This window comes from Notothenia rossii (genome assembly GCF_949606895.1).
Source record: "Notothenia rossii genome assembly, chromosome: 12".
NCBI classification, from domain to species: Eukaryota; Metazoa; Chordata; class Actinopteri; order Perciformes; family Nototheniidae; genus Notothenia; species Notothenia rossii.
In genome coordinates this window covers 14,477,170-14,489,301 of record NC_136911.1, presented here as the reverse complement: position 1 = coordinate 14,489,301, position 12,132 = coordinate 14,477,170, and the positions used below count along the sequence as shown (strand labels likewise).

Genomic DNA, 12,132 nt, shown 5'->3' with positions numbered 1-12,132 from the left:
GGCTTGATAGTTAGAATACCAATCACATTTCTGCAAACATACGTAATATCTGTTCATTTTTTTTAGGGCAGAGTGGGGTAAGTTGAGCAAGTGGGTAAGTTGACCCATTTAGACAATTATGCATATTTGTTGTCATGTGACCCGAAATTCAGCAAGCACCATAGCAAGCACCCATAATTACTATTTGGCTGTGCTGGATAGAAGCACATGGTAAAGTGGTAAATATGTTTTTTTCATAATAAACCATGTTTTACTTGTCAAAGTAAATGTTCAACATCTCAGTAAAATGACTGCAAATCTATCCAGGTCTGAAAATATTTATCATACATGTTGGTTATTTAGCGATGTGTAAAACCATGTGAATTATTTAGCTAAAGACCAGCATGAAGCACTAAGCTGCTGGACAGTGTTTTTCCCAAAAAGTGGCTATGGGGCAAAGTGAGCCAGTGGTTCAACCTAACACTGAGGCACGAGGCACTGAAGTTAAGTCTCTGTAGTATAATATTTCCATGTAGTTTAACACAACTGTTTTTAGCTTGGAGAAAAGCTATCATGCCAAGAGAGTACAAGAGAAAGACTAAGGAGATGGAGAGAGCCACCATTGATGGCAAGGGAGGAAAATCCATCAGGGCAGTGGCAAAAGACAGAAATATTGACAGGTCAACCCTGTGTAGATAAATAAAAAGGAAAGAGGAAAAAGAAGTAAAAACAGTTGGTACAGTGGGATATATTCATGTCTCTTTGTGATAGATGCATGACTTTGATCGACAGAAGACATTGTGAAATAACGGCTCTTTTTGTGATTTGAATTCTAATCTTTCCTTGCTTAGAGGACAACATAAGTAAATTATTACATTTACATTGTTAATTAAAAGACAATAACATTAATTTATGAATAAGTCACATTCAAATAACTGTATTGGATATTTGAAATGTCTTAATCAACGTAACGTGTTGGCAACAGTTTCAAACGGTCAAATAGGAAGTGAAAACTTATAATTTGTCTTTAAGAGGAAGCCAAGACCATTTTGAGTGCATGCACTAGGGTTCTTTTCATTATTTCAGGAAAAAGTCGATAAAGTACACCAAACAACTTAATATTCCAGGTAAGCACAACTAGCAATGTTTTTATTGCTTTTAATAAATGTTTTATTTAATTGTAGTTGTAGTTGAAATAGAATCAGTTAAGGAGAGTTGCAGGAAAATAGCTGGATTTGTGAGTTTTTGGTTCTAACATGACGATATCCCCTACTAGACAGATTGAAGTTAAAATGTCTTGTGGACAGCAGCAGGTGTCTAAAGTGTGATATCAAATGAAGCCTTGAAGTACATGCAGCTTGTTTATTATCCAGTTTAATTACAGGCTATGTAGTAAATGGCTGTTACTGTTAAGAGGGTTAGAGCAGCAGCATTTCTATCTCTCTGTTCTGTTGAACTTATTTGGCTTTTTAAGTAATTTCCTCCACATTTTATTTGTCCCTTTTTGCAGTGGGCTGAATTTAATTTCTCTCTGGAGCAGAGCAATGTTTTCCTCACAGGCTCATATGGCTTTGCACTTCCTCTCATCTGAAACAAATCCACATTTTGGAAGCTGAGAAGTTTAACACAACCAAGGTCAGCCAGTCGCTTGGCGTGTGTCATAAGAAATGTGGGTTTCACAGATGTTATCACCATAGTATTTCGAGTGTTAGATCACATGACTCGACCCTCCCTGCAATACAATATGGATTCAGCATGTAGTGGAATTAAATGTCACTGGATATCTGATTATTTTCCCTCTTGCAGTACTTCCTCATGCAAGCCAGTTATCTTAATAATACATGATCCGTGTCGAAAGCTTGTTCCGGAATCAGTTGTTTTATCTGAAACTTAAAGGCCTCTACCCACAGACGGTTGTTCTGAAACCACTGAGGCGCACCTTGCTTTCTAACACCATTGGAACAGATGTGCCTGTGAAAGTGCCCACTGCTCTGTTTCCTCAGCATCCACACACATATGGCAAAGTGGAAAACCGTTTTTACTGGTTTCTTTTAGATTTTTTTTTGTGCTAGTTTCCTTCACTTTTTTCAAAGCATTTGTAATTACTAAAAAGAAACAGGCCATACATGCAGTCACAACCAGATAAATTGTAAGACTTCTCCAAACCACGAGGCAGTCATATCATCAATCGTATCACATATGATGAAAGTGTTAGCCTATTTGCACATCTTGATATGAAGCTTTGCATGCAACACTACATGTCTGTTTTTTGGTTGACTGCTTTGAAGCTGAGTGTCCACATATCACCCAAAGAAGGGAAACAGTGCTGTCCTACAGGAAGTTAGCTACATGAAAGAAGCCATCCATCACTATGATTGATGGCCCTTCCAAAGGAAAGGAAAGAACCAAACTATCTTTGATCATTTTGTCTTTTACAGTGATGTCCATGTAGCCGTAATTCATTCACATTTTATGTTGCCAGTGGATGTAAGATCAGAGGAGTACAGTACAGGGTTTAGCTTTCTTACCTTTTTTACTTTAGCTTCCTTGAGCTTCTCAAGAGCCAGCTTGATTTTGTCTGCTTTCATCTGCGCCTCGATTTCCTCCTAAATAGGACAAAAATACATGACGTTATAGTGCATGTTAAACCACTATGAGTTATTATCTAGTATGAGGGGTTACACACTATATATTAGAATCATTGTGTTAAATCTACACTACCATACTTTGGCAAACAACACAGAGAAATCATCTTTGATGTCGGAAACTGCACACAATAGCAAATGTGCCTTGTGTGTTGATTAGAAGATTGAAACCACTCTCATATATTTACAAAAAAATATGAATTTACAGCAAGCAGTCTGTTAACTTAGCATAGCATAAAATTGTCTGGGGGGAAAACAGAAAGGCTGACTCATTTCAAAGGAAATAAACTCTGCCAGATCCTAAAAACGGATCAGATGCACATATTATTTTCCACTTTTGTTTACAGTGCCAGACAGGCACATTACAATTGACCTTCTAAAGACACTTTTTCAAGTTAAGATTAAACCAACAAGCCAAAAACACATTTAGTTGTGAGTTGGAGGTGATTGTAGGCACATTTTAATACCCTGAGACAGAGCCAGGTTAGCCCTTCCCCTGTCTCTAGTTTAAGATAAGGCTTCAACTTTATAAATGAAAGTGGAATTAACATTCTCATCTAACTCTCGTGAGATAAGCCAAAAAGTGTGATTTTCATAATGTTGAGATATGCTGTGAGAGGAAAATATTTTAATCTGGGTAGATCATTTTTGCGGATGTAGCACTTCAACTGCTGCACAGGAGGTGGAGTGTTTAATTTAAGGTTCATAACTTCATGTGTGAAATGTGCATTTGAGACATTAGATCTAATCTACAACATCTCCATTAGCAGGGATAGGATACCCTTTCCTTTGGCTTATAACTCCTGCCTACAGTGCAGTTTAAATGAACTTGCACACCTCTTCCTAACAATGACACATTCTCTGCCTCAGCACAGATGGTGATTTTACCTCAGAGGGATGAGGTAACAAGCCCTGCTAAAGCAATAAGCTCCAGTCTGGCTTCACCCCCCCCCCCCCCCCCCCCCCCCCACCAACATTACCACTCCCCTTCCCCAACTTTTCGTATATTGATCCTGTTCCTTTCCTGCTGCATGTGTTTGATCTGCTCCAGACAGACTCACGGCTGTTTCGCGTCACACATCTCTGCGACTGTAACAGATGCCTCCATCCAGGAACAACTTTGCCATGATCTCACCGTCTCAACTGTTATAAGAGCAATACCACTCTTCCCAGTTCGACAAAGGCAAACATAAATCACTAGAAAGGAATATGCTGGGATCTGGTGCAAGGTGTTTTTGTTGTAACAGTGTCTAGTCACGCACGGCTCAGGAAGTGAATCGGTAAATCAAGACACACCTCCAATTATAACAGAGATTATAGCATTATTGCTCTTGCTATTATATTTTAAGAGCTTAATAATGTGAAGAATGTTTCTTTTTCTTTTTCAATATCTCCAGCTAGCAAGATGAGACAGCCAGCATTTGTTTTCAAAATGTATCAACCAAACTCTCTTGGTTAAATCACTCACCTCTTAAATGTTGGATCAGTTCCAAGTAGTACAGAGGTAAAAAGGTAATTGCAGAGATGCTACTCTCATTTTACAAACTCTAGCTGACTCACCCTTGTAGGCTTTGCAGTCTGAGGAGGCGGAGGTGGTAAAGGGGAGGTGGTGGAGGAGGTGGGGGTGCTAACATAGCTGCTGGTGCTGATCGCTGGTGATGCTGGGGAAACGGCTGAGGAGGTGGGACGGGGGCTCAGTCCCTGAGGCGGGGGTGGCAGTTCAGGCGGGGGCGGTGATTGCTGTTTCAGACCTTGCATGTCTGCTGCAAGTTTCTGTTCCGTAGCATTCAGGTCCGCAACCAAATCCGCCATGAGCGCATCCAAATCGGTGTCTTCCAATTCATAGAGGGAGTCTGATGTTAGAAGAAAGTCTGATTATTTGTTAGGAACTGACCTAGGAACAGTATCCCATTTCATTATATACAGTAATTCAACTGAATTTCCCCAGAGGGGTTAATAAAGGTCCATCTTGTCTTATGTTATCTTAAACGTGGGGTAGGTACGTTTGAGAAACCGGCTCGGGATACACTTTTTGTTATATTCCATGGAATGCTCTCAACATCCCGATAGCAATGAATATCAGATTCTTAAGTGCTTTGACAAAAAATCTTGGAAGCCGTAGTACCGTAAAAAGCAGGAACAAAGCCGGCCCGGCTAAAATAACTAGATGGCCTAGTGGCAGATCTTTTTTTTTCTAGTGCACTCGAGCTGGTTTCTCCAAATGTACCTACCCCACCTTTAATTCATTATTCCTAATTCATTTGTGTTACCTCTCTTTCAAAGTATTTGACCAGTGAGTCAACTTGGTAGCCCTATAGTTCCTTTTTAGAAATGACTTGAGTGTTTTCTTTAAACAGTAAGAGCTTTCATTTTTTTACAAGTTCTTCTTTTCTCTGTGTCATATTAAAATGTAATGTTCTACAGTACACCTTTCAAATGGCAATATTACTCTATGCAAATGTTAGATTAAGAATACATTGAGATATGTAACATACATTTGTGGTCGCTAGAAGTCTTTCAGAAACAAGAAGAATGCTAAGGACAACACCGAATAATTAGCACCTACAGCAATCTAAATCTTCGTCTAAAATCACCTTTTAAACAGTAGCTAAATATACTACCTCTTTATGTCACTTGTAGCAATCTCAATATTTTTTTAGCTGACTGAGACATTCAAAGTATATCCTGTCTGTGTATGTCATCGTGGAAAAGCTGAACACACAGCTCTTTGTAGTATTTCGACACAAATGACAGACAACATGTTAAGTCACCATTCAGGTCAGTGTAGCTCATGGAGTAGTTGGTTTCCTTGTTTGCGCTGCTGAGGGACCCAGAAGGTGCAGTTTCCTGACCGAGACTCTGAAAGGAAGAATAAACAAGGCAGTGTATTTATAAGAGAATGAATATATTATCTGTACAGACATAAGACCCCCAGAGGCCCAGTGAGTTAATCCACAACACATTCTATAACATGAACTGTCACCAAACATCATGTAAGAAAGTGTAGTGTTGTCTAATGTTACATCTGTTTTTAAGTAGTACACATAACAGGACTTCTATGTGTTGTTTTAAGCCCCCCTGCCAAAAATAGAAGTGATTTAAAATGACTGGTCGGTGGGAAAACAACATCAAAGTGCTCAGCAGGGATTTTCACAAAAAAATGTGTAATCTCTTACTGGCTGTTGCCATTTGACCTCCCCCAAAAGAGTGTGTAAGTTATGGCTGTTAGATGACTGCAAAGAGTGTTACCCCCTGTTGTGTCTGTGCTCGCCAGTCTAGAGTGTCTCAGTGATCGATGGTGGGTTTAAGTGAGTTTGTCGTCTATCTCTAACAAAAAAAAGGCTATTTGTGGTATAAGGTCAAAGTATTAACGATGGGCAGTTCAGAGAATGTGATGTTGTGTTCAGTATGTGTTGCATGAGATATTTCCTTCAAAAGCAAAAAAGGGATTATAATGATTTATATTGACATTGAACAAATCTTTGGAGATAAAGCTTTTCTATTGTAATTATAAGACTACTATAAGGTATTTATTACTGTCTAAACAGCAATAATTTCAATAATGATAACATAACAGTAAGTTGTAGGAGGTAATGTAATAAATAATAAAATAGGTAACAAATAAATATTCAATAAAACAAAAAACGATGCTTTGACAACTGTCTTATCTCACCTGAGTGAGGAGGTCCATCTCCCCCAGCAGGTCACTGAACATGGCGTCAATGTCATCCATCTGTTTGAAGCAACGAAAACACAGTAGAGTCAGACAAATAAAAAAAAACACCAACATCAGACCGTAAACTATTTTACCATGACAACAATCTGATAACCCCAAAGTGAACTGTTGGAAAAGCATGTTTCTCAACCAGCTGTATTGATTGGTGGTACAAGGAAGCAAATCATTTCCATTGAATGGATACGGTTCTCATGATGAATGACATTAATGGAATGTCTGGAATGGTGGGGTAAATCCATCTTCATGTTGACACAACTGTTAGATACACAAACATGTTTCACAGCCAGTGGTGAGACACAGTACTGCATCCTTTAAAATGTCTGCAGAATAGATGTAATACGTGACCTGAGGCTATGTTATCATCTCCACCCAGACTGAAGCAAGAAAGGTATGCACTCATAACTACCAGGCACTCGGTTTTTGCCAGAACTTGTTGTGTCTTGTTGAACTTGGGAGTGCAATATTATTTCATTTTTCAGATTTAGAAGTCAGTTGTACTTTTTTTGCCAGACCTCTACTTTCTAAGTTCCAGCCACAGATAATTAATATTACTGTACATTCTTTCAATTAAAAAAACTGACACACAGTAGGTTTCCTTCATCATGAATACAAATAGCAATTTGTATCAAATACTGCTGGCTGAAAAACAATAATCAGGATATTTCATGATTACAAAAATCCCTGGAACACCCTAAAGTGTACAGTAAACAGGATTTTAAAACTATTGAGATTCATAAAATATTCATGCTTGTTATGAATTGCTGTTTAAATACCAAGGCTCATTATGACTGCTTAAATACAGAGTTAAATACATTATGTGTTATGTTACATTATTATTATTATTATTGTTATGTTAAATGATGTATTATGTGACTGTGTTTTTCCTGAAACAAATCCTGAAGACACATCTGATTTTCAGCTGTAATTATGTACAGTATGCTGTCTCTCACACATGTATTTTTTTTTATTCCCCATTTTCCTCAGAGCAAATGTTATGATGGGCAAAAATGTGCTGTTAAACAGAGAACCTGTTTTCTTACAGTGGAACATGACCAGTGGCGCAAAGGTGTCAATGGGAGTTCATTCAGCCACAGTGGCGCTTTGATGGGGTTTTTTGTTTCACTAATTCCAGAAATGTAATGTGATGTTGATGGTTCAGTATGCCCTAAAATGACTGAGAATGAAAGGGAACTATTTTACTGGAAGGTCATACTAACACAGAGAAGGGCTGCTGTAACTGCTGAAGCAGTCTGGTGAACATTAAAGGTCCACTTTCTGCCAGGTCTTTGGTTGCTGTTTAAGAAGATCGATAGCCTCCATTTTATTCACGCTATAATTTGTTACTTCTATGGATAGAAACAGAAACCATATATGGATTACCATAAGCCTATATTTTGCCAATCATTTTTTTCTTGTGCATTCATTAAGTCATGTTTCAGTGTCTCAGCATCTCCTGGATGTATTAGCACAGCATTTAGTATAAACATGTAATGGTACTATCAAGACTTGGTATCCTAATGATTGTGGTTCTCTGATTTTTCATCAAGCGAAATCATCACGTCACATTTTTAAATACCGAAAGAACCATCTTATGAAGTAATACCTGCAAAAATAACTGTTATAACCATAACACACCCTTTGTCACAAAGCTAATTGTTGGCAAACACGTTAAACTAAGTTAACACTACCTGCTAATGCTTAAAAATGCTAGCACACAGATGTTAGCATTTAGCTCAAAGCACTTATGTGCCTCAGAGAGTGACAAGCATTACTCTGAGTCTTACAGTATGACTTGTCCTCAGAACTCAGTTGGTCTCTTTGATTCAAAATAGTATAGTAAGGCTATACGCTTGTATTTAAAAATGCAGCTGAATGTGTTTGTGTCGTGGGTTATATTAAAGATAGCCGGGGTTAAGTCAACGTTCAGTTTGTTTTAAGTGATGGGCTACGGCTTCTGAATGCCTCAAACCGATGTGTTGAGCTAGTGGCAACACACTCTTAAACCATTATTTTTTCATAGGCCTCATTTTAGTGTCCTGGAAGTCACTAACCTAAAAACAAGCTCCACACACTCTTTAATCTTGTTGGTTAAACTTTAAGTTAACCGATATGATTTCATCCATCCCAGATAAAGAATTATACAACAACATTTCCAGTCTGCTTTATAGTGTCTCTAACAAAATGTGACTCGCTGCATTCACTTACTACAGTTTGGAATCTGTTAACATTTAGAGCCAAACAAAAAAAACACAAAAAAAAAGGAAATGTTGCAGAGGAGACAGGAGTGACTGATTGTGTTCCAGGAAATAGTTCATACAGTGACCTGATGTCTCTCATTTGAATGTTAGTTGAATCAATATTGTTCCAATATCTAACAGATGGAGCGTGCAAATATAGTTTGAAGCTAAGTCAACTTAATCCCTACCTACTACCATAAATGGGTTTGTGAAAATATTAGATAAAGACTTGCGAAATATCTCTGGGTTGGTTTGTGATATTTTAACACAATGTATTTTACTTATTTGAGTGTCAGGCACTCACTTCTATGTGAATATTGTATGTGTGTCTTCTTAAATGTTGTTAGTTGTGGGCCAGCTCCACCCCTGTTTTTCAAAATGGTACGCCCCTTGAGGGAAGTGGTGAAGGGCGAATTTCCTGCCACATGCAATGTTGAAATTGTGTAGGAAATGGTGACATGAACACAGTCCCTGGCCAATTTGAGTCCCCACGCAAAGTTAGAGGGGGAATGGGGGGGGGGGGGCGGTTTGTGGAGCCTCAAAGCGGCGACACCGTGCCACGCCACACTAATTGCGCCGCATAAATGCATAGGTGCGCCGCATTGGCGGCTCAGTTGAGGCTCCCTCCGCAAGATGAGGCCCCCTCCGCGAGGTGAGGCCCCACGCAGTCTGCGTGATCTTTCTGTTGGGAGGGACGGCCCTGCATGAACAGCCACCTGCGGCCTTAATAATAATGTTTCCTCACACACTTCATTTCACATTTTAAAGGGTCTGAAACATACACATTGCCTGGGCCAATGCATGGGATACTTTTCATAATGGCTAAACAAAAACACAGTGACGCACTCTTTTATGACTGCTCTTTAATTATTTTTACTAGCTTTTCTTTCCTGTGGTTTCACATTTGATATAATGTTATGACAACCACAAAACAACAGATCCTACTACAACGACCACATATGGCTTTTGTCAACACACAGAACATGTAAACACAGTGTGCGTCTGATGCCATTTTCATTGGGTATTTTCTAAAGTAACAAAAGGGAGAAAGAAAGAGTCAGTTGGGTCACTCCTGACAGATTTGTTTTTAGGCCAAATGCAGGAAATGAAGCACTTCTATGTTTTCTTTGTGAAAAGGTTATGGGAGTTTTAATAATCACTTCTTCCGTGAACCCACCCTTCAACATTCAAATTAAGGAAGTACGCTTTTTTTATTCTGTAAGTGAGACAATGCAAACACAAACAGGGAAACAACAATAAAGGTGTTAATCTGTTGTCAACGCAATCATTTTAGAATATCAGCATAACCTTTTTATTAAACTTATAACAGGACAGGAATAGGATAAAAAAAAACTATGAATTTGAGCTCAGAGATGATGTGTTTCTGTTGGGAAATCATGCAAAATATTTTTATCAGCAATATTGGAGAACTTTATAGTTAGATTGAAAAGCCTGGCATGACTAAGGGTATTTCAAAAAACTATTACTGATGCATAAAGTGCTCAAAAGAGAGCTACATTTTGCATTTTAATCTGATGAAAGTATAGATTGCCCTGGTTAAGGTCAAATGGGGGGAATAATGGAATAATTGATGTTCCTGTCAAACACTACTCTTACTGTTAAACAAAGTTTTCATATTCACATAACTTTGGAATAATATGCAGCCTGAAGGAAAGCAATCATAAAAGTATGTAGCTGCCTCTTTGCATCATTTATGTTTACTTTCCAGAGGCTGCTCTGAAATATGTGAATTGTCAAGCATTTATAAATATGATTGGAAATGTTTGGGGCATGACATTTGGCAACCTTTCAAACTGGCACAATGCATTTGTGAAAACATACCACTGTACTTCTGTTATCAAAAGGAATAGAAAGTATAAAATATAGCATAGGGAAAACTATATTCTTACAGAAAACAACTCCCCTCTTAATAATCTCAATTATGTTTCGGCCCTTTTTTAAATCCACACATGTGTAACTCAAGCTTCAGACAAGAAAATGGAAGCCAGAAAAAACTCATATTAAAGCCGAGCATGTTTACCATACTGTAAAGAAACTCCCTCTCTTACTCAGCTCAGATATCTTTGCTTGGGTCTTGGGCAGATGTGTTTGCTGAACTCTACTGTAAAGTAGGCAAATATGGGGGTCAGCAGCAAAAACAAAGAGCTGAAAGGCATAAAAAACACGAATCGCATCTGACATTTAGCAATCCACAAGATCATATCTATGTTTGCTGAAGGGGGTATATGTGCTTTTGTAGAAATCAAACGCGTACAGTAATTTCCAGAAGGGTTTGATTTACATAATCCTTCAACTTTTTTCCTTTACATAAAATCCCCCCTGCACATGAGTCATTTGACAGTCTGTCTAAACATATATTTCAGCCTCCTCTGACTTGACAGCAGGTCAAAAACTGTCAACCTAAAGGTTTTTTACTCATGTATTGCAAACAGACTTTTGCAATGAAAGACTGTTTATAAGTAATTCGGTCCAGTTTTCTTTTATTTAATCACATCTCAAAAAGCCGAATGCACAACATGTTCCTATGTTCACTGACAGCACATAGCTTTAAAATAGGAGACCAACCCTATCAGTTTCATGTGGTTATTGAGTCATACAGCAGTGTGAAATTAGAGCCCGGTCCACCCATTTCGAAAGCAGACAAGAGCACATATGAACTTACTCCCTTTTTGATTATATTAAAACATCCTAATGACTGACTTATCTCTATACAGCAACCTAATAAAACCTTATCTCAAAAGAACAAATCCGTCTTGGGTGACAATAGCCGTATTGTTTCATTGTTGTGCTATTATTACATACTCTGACAACTTTTGAAAGTCTGTATCTAGAATATGACAGGATGTCTAAGATTCTCAGTGTGTATGATTAGCGATATCTTTATTTTTCTTCTAGCTAGAGGAGAAAAAAGTGTTTGATGTGACAGCCAGTCAATAAAAAAAAAAACAATGATTAATACACAGAACGCTCAAAGATATGAATGCTCAGAACAAAAGCAGCTATGGGTGTTCACCGTTAACTGAAACATCAAACTTAGCAGAGATGTAAACTCACCTTTCCAAATGTATTAATCCAAGTTTCACCAGTTAGTTTCAAGATAACAGCTTCATGGGCATCAGTTCCACCTCAAATTACTACTCCCTTATAAAGCTGAACACAAACAAAACAGTCATATACAGGCGGCGTTGGGTGTGTTGATGTGGATTGCATCTGGGTCTTGACTCTTGACTTCTTCCTGCTTAATGCGGAAGTTCAGGTCTAGACCTGTCACTACATTCCTTCTGAAAACCCAACACTTTCACAAGTCTTGTCTTGGCAGCGCTGAGCCGTCCCTCTCCACAGTCTCCTTATCTTCATGGTATTGCAAATGTTTCAAACGCGTACAGATCAGGGGAAATCTGAAGAGGAGTTTGATGTGACTAATGGCGCTGACCACTTGAGGAGATCATGAAGTATCTGGAGGTTAAAAAGGAAAGAGAGGTCTCGTGAGAGTGAGAGAACGGCTGATTCAGCA

General features: G+C 38.4%; 1 protein-coding gene across 1 annotated transcript in view; it reads right to left on the bottom strand.

Annotated features, from left to right (window-relative positions):
• Positions 1 to 12,100, bottom strand: part of apbb1ip (amyloid beta (A4) precursor protein-binding, family B, member 1 interacting protein) — a 20,860-nt gene extending 8,760 nt beyond the window's left edge. The window contains exons 1-6 of the mRNA XM_079661834.1: positions 11,673 to 12,100; positions 6,298 to 6,357; positions 5,396 to 5,483; positions 4,185 to 4,477; positions 2,508 to 2,585; positions 1,557 to 1,566 (exon numbers count right to left, since the gene is read on the bottom strand). Of these exons, the coding sequence (XP_079517960.1) occupies positions 1,557 to 1,566; positions 2,508 to 2,585; positions 4,185 to 4,477; positions 5,396 to 5,483; positions 6,298 to 6,357 (529 nt within the window). The 5' untranslated portion in view covers positions 11,673 to 12,100. The remainder of the gene's footprint in view (positions 1 to 1,556; positions 1,567 to 2,507; positions 2,586 to 4,184; positions 4,478 to 5,395; positions 5,484 to 6,297; positions 6,358 to 11,672) is intronic.
• Between the last annotated feature and the right edge of the window lie 32 nt (positions 12,101 to 12,132).